Raw genomic sequence first — 12,327 nt, forward strand, 5'->3', positions numbered from 1 at the left:
TCCCATGCTTCCAGGAAATCAGCAAATCAACCTGATTATATGTTCTCCATATATGGTGGTGATCCTGCCTTAGCACATTTTCTATGGAAAATTATGAAAGGAAAATATTACTAAAATTTCTTTAAAAGTCTTGGAAGCAGAATGCTTACAGACATTGAGGCAACAAATGTAAGAAGATTTTAAGTGGTATATACCTAAATTTTACTCAGAGTAGACCCATTTCACTTAGACCTAACTTAGTCATGTTCATTGATTTCAGTGGGTCTGCCATGAGTAAACTTAGCTGAACACAACCCTATGGCTCAGCTCACATGAATGAACCTCACACGCTTGTGCATTCATTCATTCATTCCCTCATGTATTCTGATTTCTTCCCATACTTCCAAGTTCTCAGCAAAGCATAGTTTGCCATTTCAGCATGGTTTGCCTCCAAACCAGAACTAGAAACCAAGATCAAATGATGGTTTCTAGTTCTGTGTTTGCTAAGAACCAGGAAGTGTGGGAAAGAACTGAAACATCTGAGGAAAGGAAATAATAAGTCAGCCTGAGGCTCATTCATTTAATGAAAAAGCATGGTTTGGCATTACAGCTGAAGTAAGTCAAAGTTGCAGCAATGCAGATACTGTGGTAAAAATACACCAGTGAAAGAGTAAAAGCCTGAGAAGAGAGATCTTGCACTGAAGACACTGGGTAGGTTCAGAGTAACTAAAGCATAATTTAGCAATTGAGAACAAGCCCAATCATTTTGTGGGCTTGCATTCTATCCACCTCTCTTCCAACATGGCCGTGAGGAGGAATTACCATGTCCAAACCAGTGCATCTTAACTATGGTTAGTGACAATAAGCCAACTTTGAACCATAATTTATGAAGCTGGCCTATTTTCACTAACCATAGTTAAGTCTAACCACAGTCTAGTTTTCAAATGATCTCCTTGTGCTTGCATCACAGGGGGAAGAGGGTGAGCCCAAGCCCAAGGGGAATTGAGGCACATTTTAATAACATTTTACTGTGGTTTAACATTATGTCCAAACACAGACAATCTATTTTGGTGTGAAGATTGCAGGTATGATGCCCTCTATCCTCATATACAATGAGAGAAAATGAACTGGAAAAGGTGTGAATCTAAGAACGGTGACCTAGATTTGATGCAGGTAAAGTGGAACTGTCAATGATCATGACAAAAAGGCATGACAGAACATTCAATCTGCATTGAGGGCAAATAGCTGTAATACAGAAACAGCTGTGGGTGAAGATTTGTCTGCAACCTCTAGCAGAAGGCACAGTCATTAATGACTGTAAGAAGACATCTCTGGCAATGCATTCACAGCTGTGCTCATGCCAGCTGCTGAAAGAACAACACTCAATACTGAATGTACAGGGTATTTTTGTATTACTAACAGAGAACCTGAACATCCAGGCAGCATGTATAAGATAGATAAATTTATGGTAGTAAGTATGCATACAAAGATGTGCTGATAAATAGGCATCAGGGTGCCTCAGCTAGTAGCAAAGTCACAGGAATTATGTCAACCATACTAAAATTAACTTTGCATTAAAAAAATGCAGATAATTTTTCATTGTGCAATATAATAACCAAGAAGCAACACATAAACAAAACAAGTTTCCATGATTCTATATGTGCATTCTGATGCTGAGCCCTGAGAGTCTTAGGAATGCTTCAAATGTTAGAAAAATCTTGTCATCTGCAAAAGGCTTCACTGTTCACAGTATGTGCAGTAAAAATATATCCTGCTCTTTTCACCACCTTGGTTTCCCCATCCAGAACAATCTACTCTCCTTCTATTACCCACACTTTTCCTTTCAAAAGATTGGTCGGAGACAATTCAGTTGGTAAATCCACTTTAAACTATGGGTCAAATGATGTTTGGAGGTTAGTACTAATTTGCCTAATTTTGATGGCAAACTGTGGTTAGAGGAAGCTCTAAAACAGAAAAGGGAATCACAACTCTTTTGGGGTGGGGTGGTGAAGGATTGGAATGTGATTTCTGAACCATGAACCTGGCCACTTCATTATTGAGGAGTCCACATGTATAAATGTTCACAGAATTATACAAAATAAATATTTTCCGTAAGTTTTTCTGGTTTCCATAATATTTTACAACATCAATTTCTACTTTACAGTATGAAAACAGCTTTGCCTATGGGATGAATAGCTTCTGCATTAGAACAGGGCTGTACAACTTCTAATCATAGTTTGGAGTTCAGTCAAACTGAGGGCTAATTTTATATTTTTACTAATGCAAGAGTACTACATCATATGGTTAATAACTGAAACTCATTTTTCTTGAAAATTTTAATGCTGCATTTTCTTTAACCCATTCTTTGTTAACCACTTTTCTTTCTATACTGGGAAACAGCCTACTTTATTCTTTCTTCGAATCCTGTATTTTTCTGCTTCTCTATCCATAGGTGTTTCCGCCATCACTCCCCTATTTTTTTCTATGCTTCCTATAGCACTCTTCTTCCCCCTGTACAGATCTCTTAGTATCCAAATTTCCATTTTTTCTCTACAACTTATGATTCCTCTCCCCCACTCCACAAGTCTACACTCTCATTACCATCTCTCCCCCCTCATTTCCACCTCTGCCTTGTGGAGTTTGGTCCCTCAACCAAAGTAATGCTCAGCAGTGAAATAATCTCAGAATCAAATTAGATGTTTCTAGGTTGTTGTTGTGTTGTTGTTTTTAACAGTTTAAGAGCGGGTCCAGGGTGTTTATCTGTCATGAATCCAATTAGGATGCTGGTACTGGGGAAAAGCAAGGAGCTAACACCTAATGAAAACTGCCCCTCACTCATCCACTGAAGCTGCTATTTGCAGCCATATAGTACCTGTATGTCTTCATGATGATAGAAACAGAATCTTGGAAATGAGTTATAATTGTGAAAATGGTGGAAGGAAAAGGAAACCCCTTTCCTTTCTGCCAGGAAATGATAGAAACTGCATACCAGCACCTCAGCTCAGTTATTTCCACTGCACACTCCACAGTTGCCATTAAACTGTTAAAAAGGAGCTAATCATAGATCACAGAATGCAAAAGGGTCATTCAGTGCAGCTGGGTGGGTGAATAAGCGGCAAAAATCTGGCACCACTTCTATCCTGGAATCTAGGGAGAAAAGGGCCAAGGCAAATGTAGTTGTGCATGCATCCTTTCAACCCCCCCCCCCCCCATCTTTGATGGGTTTTCAAGGCTCCCACAAATATGAGGCAAAGGACCACAAATAATGGCTATTTTGAATTCCCTTAAATTCCAAAGGGATGCCACCAGGCAGGAAAGGGAGATACACTAAGTTCACTGGCCTTATGATTTACAGCCTGGGTTGAGAAGAATGGTATTACAGCACATGTAGGAAACAAAAGGCAGAGAGCTTTGTACATACATGCAGATGTCTACTACTGACTGTAATCTCTTATTCTTATGTGTCTAACTTCTATGTAAAATGTACATAGGTGGCGTAACAGAGACAAACAATTATTTTTTCCAGCCGATAAATCCAAGAACATAGCTGAAAAATACATCCAAACGTACAGAACTTCTAAGGACAAAACTGATTCATAGTGATCCTTGAAGATAGTGAGTGAAGCAGCTCAATCTATAACTGGGAGGCCTGTTAAATGTAAATTACCAACACAACTATACTCCAGTTAGTATTGTTGCTACTGGACTTCCACCGGGCAGTGCAAGTCACTTCAATATAAGCTAGGCATCTTCAGATGCAGCGCTTGTTTCTGCTACTTTAGAATCCAGTTAGTACAGTCAATAGCCTGGTGTTTGAGGAAGCTCAGATAAAGATGTTACAAAGAACATTCACTCTATTTTTATTTTTCTGGGTTTAGTGATGGGTCAGCCCATTTTCTCATCACAAATGACACCCCATATGAGATTTAGGATATTCACTTTCTTGTTAACAGGACAGCTGATTGTAACTGGGTTATGACTTCACAGCTGTAATGTACAGGAAAAGGAAATCTTTACTGAAGCTCAAGAGTGACATAGCAACTTCTGATGAACATGGAAGACTTGTCCACTAAACTAAAACGTGTACAGGCTTAAAATTTCAAAGATGATGATGAAATCTTCAAATGATACCCTTACAGGTCAAAGTCAAAATAAATCAAAACCCAAGGCAGATGTTCAAGCAGAAACGGCTATTATGAAATACAGTAGATATTCAGGCACAGTTTTGAGTTGCATGAGTGTAAGGACCAAAACTAGACATGACATTTAGTGATGTGCATCTTTCTCTATTTGCCTTAAAAATAAGATAAAATTCAGCACTAGGAGGTTGTGAATTGAAAGCAGAGAGGAAGGGGCGGCTTAGTCATTCCCCTGTCTGGCTCAGCCTTTCCCACAAGCTGAAAGAACAGTTGGAAGGGAGTGATTTTTTTGGTGGGAAAGCAGCCAGCAGAGAAGGTTTACATAGGGCTGTTCTCTGCTATTCTGCTGGTTAAACTTGTAGCCACCCAAGGCTGTTTATAGCTTAAAAACTAAATGCTTAGGGAACAAATACAAATGCAAATTATGTCAATTCTATTCATGAGTACAGATGGCTTTCAGACTTGGGTATTCTATAAAAACACAGAAGTTGAAGAGAAAGGAAGGGAAACAATAAAGGCAACATGACACATGGATATTACTCTACCTCCACTCTTGAGTAGATAGCGATTAACATCTTGTATGGTGGTGTTAATAGTTGGCCCTGTTGGAACACTTCCAGGTGTAACGTCAGGATCATTCTCAGGGTCAATGTTCTGCAATCCTTTCCATGGTACCCCAGGATGAAATTCTGTTTGGGGGGAAATAAGATGACATCACATTTCTTACCAAGAGCCACATGCGTGGGAAAAGGTACCGTTGCACAGAATATGAAACCAGGTACACAACTCTCTGGTGATGGGGTGGGCATTTTGATAAAAAGTTTAAGAAAAACATTTTATAAGGGAGGTTTGGATTGATGGATTTTGTTGTCCAAATTCAGTGCTAGTATCAGTTCACACCAGGATAAAACATTTTATGTGCCTGCATGCCTTGTCCAACAATAGCGTGGCAAAATGTTCCTCATACTTTCATCTTGCAGAAGACTGCAGCTGGAATGAGCTGAACTAGTATGTTAACATTTGGATACTGAAAGCATTGCCTCAGTAAAGGGGTTTGTATCACATTTCAGATACCTTCAAGCTCTAAAAGCTAGAATACACATTTTTTTTGTTACCTGGTGGCCAGTTGATACTGGAGCCATTGGAGATTTTATCACTATCAGATTTGGCACGTGACCAGCTGTGAGGAACGGCTACAGGAGGACTAGCTGGTGACTCGTTGTTTTGAATCAGATCATACCGGCCATAAGAGTCATCAATGGAGGACTTTCCTGGAGGACCAATACTCAGACCTCCAGGGATAGCACCTAGAACAAAGAAGGTGGGAAGACAGCACAAGATTATTAAGAGCATGGTTAACATTTGACTCCTTCTCTTATTGGTAGTCACTATAATTTTTCTTTCTTTGTTTCAACAGAAATTAGCAAAGCAAAGTATCATTCACACAACACATCTATAGCACTGGCCAGTTAAGTGAAAGTTAGCAGGTTAAACTTGGGGCTGAAAAGTAGTTAACACAGTTCAAAAGTTATCTATCAAAGATTTGTGAGATTAAAGCTGCTACTGGGTCTAAATCAGAACAAATCTGCATGGGACTGACTTGCTACTGATAAAACTGTCAAGTAAAGTTAAAACAAAAGGACTCTAATGAAAAATGTAAGATACACAACATGGTATTTTGCTGAGTGTCAGCAAAAGCACTTTGCTATATGGATCAGTAGATTAAGATCCTTAAAAATCTTATCAATATACTCACAAAATATAAATGTTTTTAAAGAGCACAGTACAGTATTAGCTGTGAGTTTAGAAAATGGGAGTTTCAGACAAGAGCAGGGAGCTAAAATAGGTTTCTCTCAGTATTGGGCTAAAATGTATGACACTAAGGGCAATACTGAATTTTCACTTCTGCTCTGCATACAGTTGTTGTAGTCTGCATTCAATTTACATTAATGTGATGAATTCCAAACATAGTTGGTAGGTATTTTGCACTCTCTTTGGGGTGTGTTTTTTTGGAAACTGCTCACCTAAGTGAACCTCCGCCCCTGCCAACTTCTCTTAACATCTCATAAAGTTTAAGATTTAAGGATTCATGAGAAAAATATAACACATGTGTAATTTAATTTTCTAACTGTGCATTCTATGCTTACCTGCTTGGAGATTAAATATGATGGAGTTCAGTGGGGCATACTTCCCAGTAAATTGATATAAGACTATCCTAAGCCACTCAAAAGTCGAGATGCTTGATGTTCTGGACTTTTCAAACTGATTTTCCTTTCTTGGTTTTTAGGCCATTAACATTTATTATGACCAATAATATGAGCAATGAAATCAGTATGAGCAGTAATATGTGTGTGGGGGTGTGGTGGGAATTACAAGAATAAGATATTTGCACATACAAATGTTCCATTGAGAAATTTATATTCTGTTAAGTACTTTGCAATGCCCATTGCTAACCTGGGGTGGGGGAAAAGAATACAGTGGTATCTCGGGTTACATATGCTTAAGGTTACAGACTCCGCTAACCCAGAAATAGTACCTCGGGTTAAGAACTTTGCTTCGGGATGAGAACAGAAATTGTGCTCTGGCGGCGCAGCAGCAGTGGGAGGCCCAATTAGCTAAAGTGGTGCATCAGGTTAAGAACAGTTTCAGGTTAAGAACGGACCTCCGGAACAAAGTAAGTACTTAACCCGAGGTACCACTGTATCGGAAAAACGTGCAATCTTGCAATTGGACTTGATGTATTTAGAATGATGACACATACCGTGCTTGCTAGGATTCTGGTCAAGTGGAGAAGCAGCACTGGAGAGATTATCCATTGAGTTGGGATGTGTCCACTGAGGAAGGCGAGATTGGGACTGAGAAGTGTCCTTCACTGACAAACCACCAGGAATGTCCATGCTGTTTACATTCATGTTTGGGTTCAGTCCAGCTAAGAGGAAGTAGACAGGCTATTAAGAAACCCTTAATCCCCGATTCTTGGCATTTAATCACACTTTACTTTAAGCTGAAGTCACAAGCTAATCTTTTTACGTCTACAAGTAATGCAAACATGGGTTAAAGCAGCAAGGGCCCAAGAAGTAAATTGGGAGGGACAGTATATTACAACCACCAAGTATCTTACAACCACCTAAACTGGTACCTACCACTACATTTTCTGTAAGTTAATTTAAGACTTAAGTTATTTTGTTCTGTCAGTCCTAAACCTTCTACCATTCAGACTCATTCAGGGATCCTGGATTCTAATATTATACAAGATAAAAAGAGTATAAGTGCTGCCTAAGTTTTGTTATACTGATTTTATTCTCTGCTTCTGAAGTTTTTAACACTGTGCCATTTTTTGATGTTGTTTGTTGGTTTCTATTTCCCTCACTGAGCAGCAAATGCAGTCACGGGACATTGTTTTGCATTCCACAGTCAGCGTTACTGTTGGGTTCCCACGGGAATGGGAGACTGGATGTGACGTACACTGGTTTCCTGAGATGGTAGCAGAGGATGGTTTCAATCCATTTCGATTAGCTGCCAGAGAACTTTGTTTTTGGGTAGCATATTAATAAAGATAATAAATAATTTGGACACAGTTGCCAAATTAGTTAAGAAGCAGAGGTATGCAGGAGAAAACATTCCAGACTAAAACAAGTTAAATCACTGTATGTATACATAATTAGGTAATTTACATCCTTCTGAATAGGTCCTTAAATAACTGCACATACCAAGGGGGTAAGGAGCAAAGGTGTTCGGTGAAGACTGTTGCTCTTTGGTCTGCAGGTCAGATAGGCCAGGAGCCTGGGGATGGGGTGAAAAGTTATCCATGGCTGATTTGCCTGCAGGGGGGTGCAAAGATAGATGTGGAGGGGGTGGCTGCTGCTTCATAAGCAGGGCCTGGGCCAGCTGGCGCTGGTGCTGCTGGATCTGCTGCTGCATGTTATTGATTGTACGTGCAACCTGGCAGCAAGGAAAAAATAAAACAAAGTAAGCAAATGCTAGATGGAACAAAGGTTTGTGGCACTTTTTCTAGAACCACTCAGCAGACAATAAATTCAATAGATTTAAGAATTAGATGCATCCCAGATATGGTAAGAGAAACTGAAGTCTGTCAGCCCCGTTTGTGATTTATGTCTGCATAAAAGCGTACAGCACAGTAGATTTCCTTCACAAATAAGCTTTTTCTTGTAACATGCTAGATTCGTTAGAGGCTTTACATTTGGAACTGGGTCAACAAGTTGCACCTACTTGCTGCTCCTGTTGTCTGATGGGTCCGGAAACATTACGCTGAGCCTGTAACATCTGCTGCTGGATTTGTAAACGTTGGTACGCCTGCAAGTTGAGGGAAAAAAAGAAGTCTAAGGTCACAGTGTGAAGAAGCCCAATGGTCTCACTGCAACTACATTAAATAACATATGAAACAAATGCATGCTCCCAAAGACCTCCTTGCAGGAAGTAACAGACCCAGAGACAGAAGTCAGCTCAGACCAAGAGTGCAAACAATACATGGCCAATTAAAGCTATTTAAAACATGACGAGGAAAAGGCATCATCAACTGAATGATTGTTCAAGAAAATGTAAACACAGAGATGCAAATAGAGTGTTGGTAGCATGTGAGAGAACTAATCACAAACGCCCAGGGTAGACAAAACATTTAATCAGGGTTCGTGCTAATTCTGCTCTCTTAACCCTGGTTTAGGACTCAAGTTAACAGGAACACTGTGTGCAGAGGTTGCCCACAAGGTGCTTCTTAAAGGTCTTAATAAATATCCCCTTTAAAAACCCCTCATACTTTTTGCCTTTCTTGTTCAATTCTGTCGCCACGACTCCACCTCTCCTACACTAAGCAGGCCCCCTTAAACATGCCCACATCTCACTGGGTGCCAAGTTGCTCTCTGTGAGCAAGTGTAGTGGTGGCTGGTGTATTTACTTTCCCCCCTTTGATGGGGTGGCTACTGGGAGAGGGGCATGCCACACCATTCTGTGTTGCTGTCTCTTTTTCCTTGGTAGCAAGGTATGTCATGCCCCCACTCCCACAGTTATTGGTATTATGCTACATCTCCACAGCAGCCATTTTGTGTTCAGGCCTGTCCTCCTGGCAGCCATTTTGTGACTGACATCCCTAGCACTTCCTAAAAATTCCAAGTGTGTCTACTTGCCCCCAAAAGATTAGAGAACCTTTAGCTTGTCAAACTAAGCCCTGGAGCACACATACATTGAGATGATACCAGTGGAATTCATATGTTGCTTACCTGAAACCCTCTATACAGTCATACCTCATATTATGTCTGCTTCATGTTACATTCTTTCAGGTTACATCCCGTGGCAACCCGGAAGTACCGGAAAGGGTTATTTCCAGGTTTCACCGTTCGTGCATGTGCAGAAGTGCAAAATGATGTCACGCGCATGCGCAGAAGCGACAAATTGCAACCTGCGCATGCGCAGATGCGCCACTGTGGGTTGTACACTTTTCATGTTGCAAACGGGCCTCTGGAACGGATCCCGTTCGCAGCCAGAGGTACCACTGTACTATGGTTCAAATCATACATTCACACCTGGTCTCTGGCTAGCGCTTAAGCTTATTTAAGGTATTTATACCACTGTTGTTATATCTGTACATACTCCTGTATGCTCACAAAACTGAAATAAAAAGAAGTTCTATATTTATAACATGGGGCAATTTTCTCAAAACCTAAGATTAGTTGTTGCCATTGGGTACATTGAATTCTACACTGGTATCTGGAAGACTGGGTCCTAGAAAGATTTGGTTTGCAATAACTTTGAAAGGTTTGCAATAAAATATATGCATATTAAGGGCATGACTGATTGCACAAATGAATGGAAATAATGCTCCATTGCATCTACTGGTGAAGAAGTATTGCAGAACATCAATTTTATTAGATTAGCATACAATGCAAAAACAACAACACAGGAATCTATCAGAAATATTGTAGAATTCTGAGTAATACTAGTGGTACCAGAGGTTGTTTTTGAGGTTACAGTATACATGTGTTTCAAAAGTTAAATTTAGAACAATCCAATGGTAATGAGCAAAGAATTTAGTCTTTATCATATTGGAAGTATCAAGCAACTTTTAAGTTTCAAGTAGGTATATAAATTCATTTTCAGAACCAAGTCTAATCATCATTTCTGAAGTGAACATGCCTATCCATGTGACTTTAAATGCAAGATTTTCTTTCTGGATTTATAGCTTTCTCACTGTGGCTTTTAACTCACCAGCTGCAGCTGATAGAGCTGGTTCAACATCGTCATATGCTGAGGATTAATTGGCGAGGTTAATAGTGCAGGATTGAGACCAATGTTTTTTGCTGCAAACTGCAAAAGCTGTGCTTGAACCTGGAGAAAAAGAATGTAAAAGGTGAATATTCATTACTACAGCTGTGTTGGTTACAGGTCTGAACTCCTTGCAGAGTTGAAACAAGACAATTCCAAAGAAAGTGGTTTTTAGGTTACTTGCTGTGATTTTTGTTTAATAGAAAGCTATGTGTTGAAAGCAAACACAACATATCACAGCAAAATAAACCTTCATTTCAGAACTGCTCATCCTTTCTAAATCTGACACATAAAATATAAATACTTGAGAGTTGTATCAAACCAACTCATTGTATGTGTCTAACAACTTCTGCAAGTGCCACACAAATTCCTCTCCCTCTTCTCCCCCCAGAACTGCTCCAGAGGGTTGAGGGAACCCTCAAGGCAGATTTGGGGTGTGTGCAGGGGCAGGAAAGGGAGAGGAAGTTCCACCCTGTTCACAAAAGTCATTCCACACATGCAATGATTTAGTAGGGTACAACCTGAGTCACTAATAACTTTCCCACAACATGCTATTTTTTGTAATTCAAATAAACTGGCATGGCAACTTAAAAACTCTGTGGCATTTCTCTACACATGGTGCCTTTCATAGAAGTATGTTGTGTAAGTGTGGTTGTGTCAATATTTTATGTTTGCATTATTCCAATTGGCACTATCAGCCATCTCTAGCTGCAGATAACTTTAAGAATATATTATTATTTCTTCCATTTAAGTGTTCCACTCAATATGCATTAGTTATGGCACAGAAATGGCCATCGCCAGGGATACAACCATTTTTGGAAAACTGAGGAGCCGGTGAGGAGGAGAAACCTGCCTCCTGACCTCACCGACAACCCAAGTGCTAACCGCTAGGCCCTTGTTTTCCAACTGCCAGTGGTTAATGACACCTGGGTTTGCATCCCTGGCTATCACTAATGCTACAGAGCTCAATCTAACCTGAGGGGAGAGAAACTGAGGCACTTGAGCACGAAGACTAGGCTGGGATGAGTTAAGAGGTTGCACTGGCGGTTGCTGCGGCTGTTGCATGGTCCTGGCTTGTGCTGCTCCGCTATTGCCAAACATACCCAGATTGCCACTCGGTATCTGTGGGATGACAAGGTTAGAAGATTTAGGTTTCACAATTTTATAGCTTGTGACAGTCACTGTAGACTAGCTCAAGACATTAGCAAACAAAGGAGCTCTCATGCAGATTAGCAGCAGGTGAAGGGTTTAAAGCAGTGATGGCCAAACCTGGCCCTCCAGCTGTTTTGGGGCTACAATTCCCATCATCCCTGACCACTAGTCCTGCTAGCTAGGGGTGAGGGGAGTTGTAGTCCCAAAACAGCTGGAGGGCCAAGTATGGCCATCACTGGTTTAAAGTATAGCAAACTGAAACATCAGTAGGCATGTACCATCAGTAAGAGTTTGGTACAAATACATCAGTTGACCTAAATTACTCACGCAGCCAAGCATGTTCACTTTGTGGAAGAAGAAGGCTGGCAATGATGCCACTGAAAGTGCTGCAACAGCATGGGGATCTGCCACAGAAATTGCTTATCAAATGCAATGCAAGCAACTGGATGCAGATACAAATAGCCACCCTTAAAGATAGTTGCATGTCTAAAGCAGGCTTAAATTTCGCTTTCAAAATGAGTCAATCATAATCTACATGTATGTGAATTACCTTTATCTAGGAAATGACTTTTTTCCTTGGACATATAGTATAAAGCTTTCCCCTCTAGTTTCAGTAAAAAAAATAAAAATAAAAATACATTGCACATGTGGAATGTATGTCATAAAAATATAGATTTGGGTACTGGAATGCATTTGGGCATCCTGCTTTGACCATTGTTTGCTCTTCCTAATGGTCATGCCTGAGCAGAAGGGAGGAAGCATCTTCATATTATGCTAAACT

At 40.2% G+C, this 12,327-nt stretch overlaps 1 protein-coding gene across 8 annotated transcripts in view; it reads right to left on the reverse strand.

The window, feature by feature from the left end:
* Positions 1 to 12,327, reverse strand: part of TNRC6C (trinucleotide repeat containing adaptor 6C) — a 115,627-nt gene that overhangs the window by 15,808 nt on the left and 87,492 nt on the right. For all 8 annotated transcript variants that reach the window (XM_081897442.1, XM_081897438.1, XM_081897437.1 and 5 more), the window contains 7 exons: positions 11,370 to 11,516; positions 10,338 to 10,457; positions 8,349 to 8,432; positions 7,829 to 8,060; positions 6,880 to 7,047; positions 5,234 to 5,425; positions 4,664 to 4,807 (listed from right to left, as the gene is read on the reverse strand). In XM_081897442.1, the coding sequence (XP_081753568.1) occupies positions 4,664 to 4,807; positions 5,234 to 5,425; positions 6,880 to 7,047; positions 7,829 to 8,060; positions 8,349 to 8,432; positions 10,338 to 10,457; positions 11,370 to 11,516 (1,087 nt within the window). The remainder of the gene's footprint in view (positions 1 to 4,663; positions 4,808 to 5,233; positions 5,426 to 6,879; positions 7,048 to 7,828; positions 8,061 to 8,348; positions 8,433 to 10,337; positions 10,458 to 11,369; positions 11,517 to 12,327) is intronic.

The sequence above is a fragment of the Podarcis melisellensis genome (assembly GCF_964234715.1).
Source record: "Podarcis melisellensis genome assembly, chromosome: 2".
Classification (NCBI taxonomy): Eukaryota; Metazoa; Chordata; class Lepidosauria; order Squamata; family Lacertidae; genus Podarcis; species Podarcis melisellensis.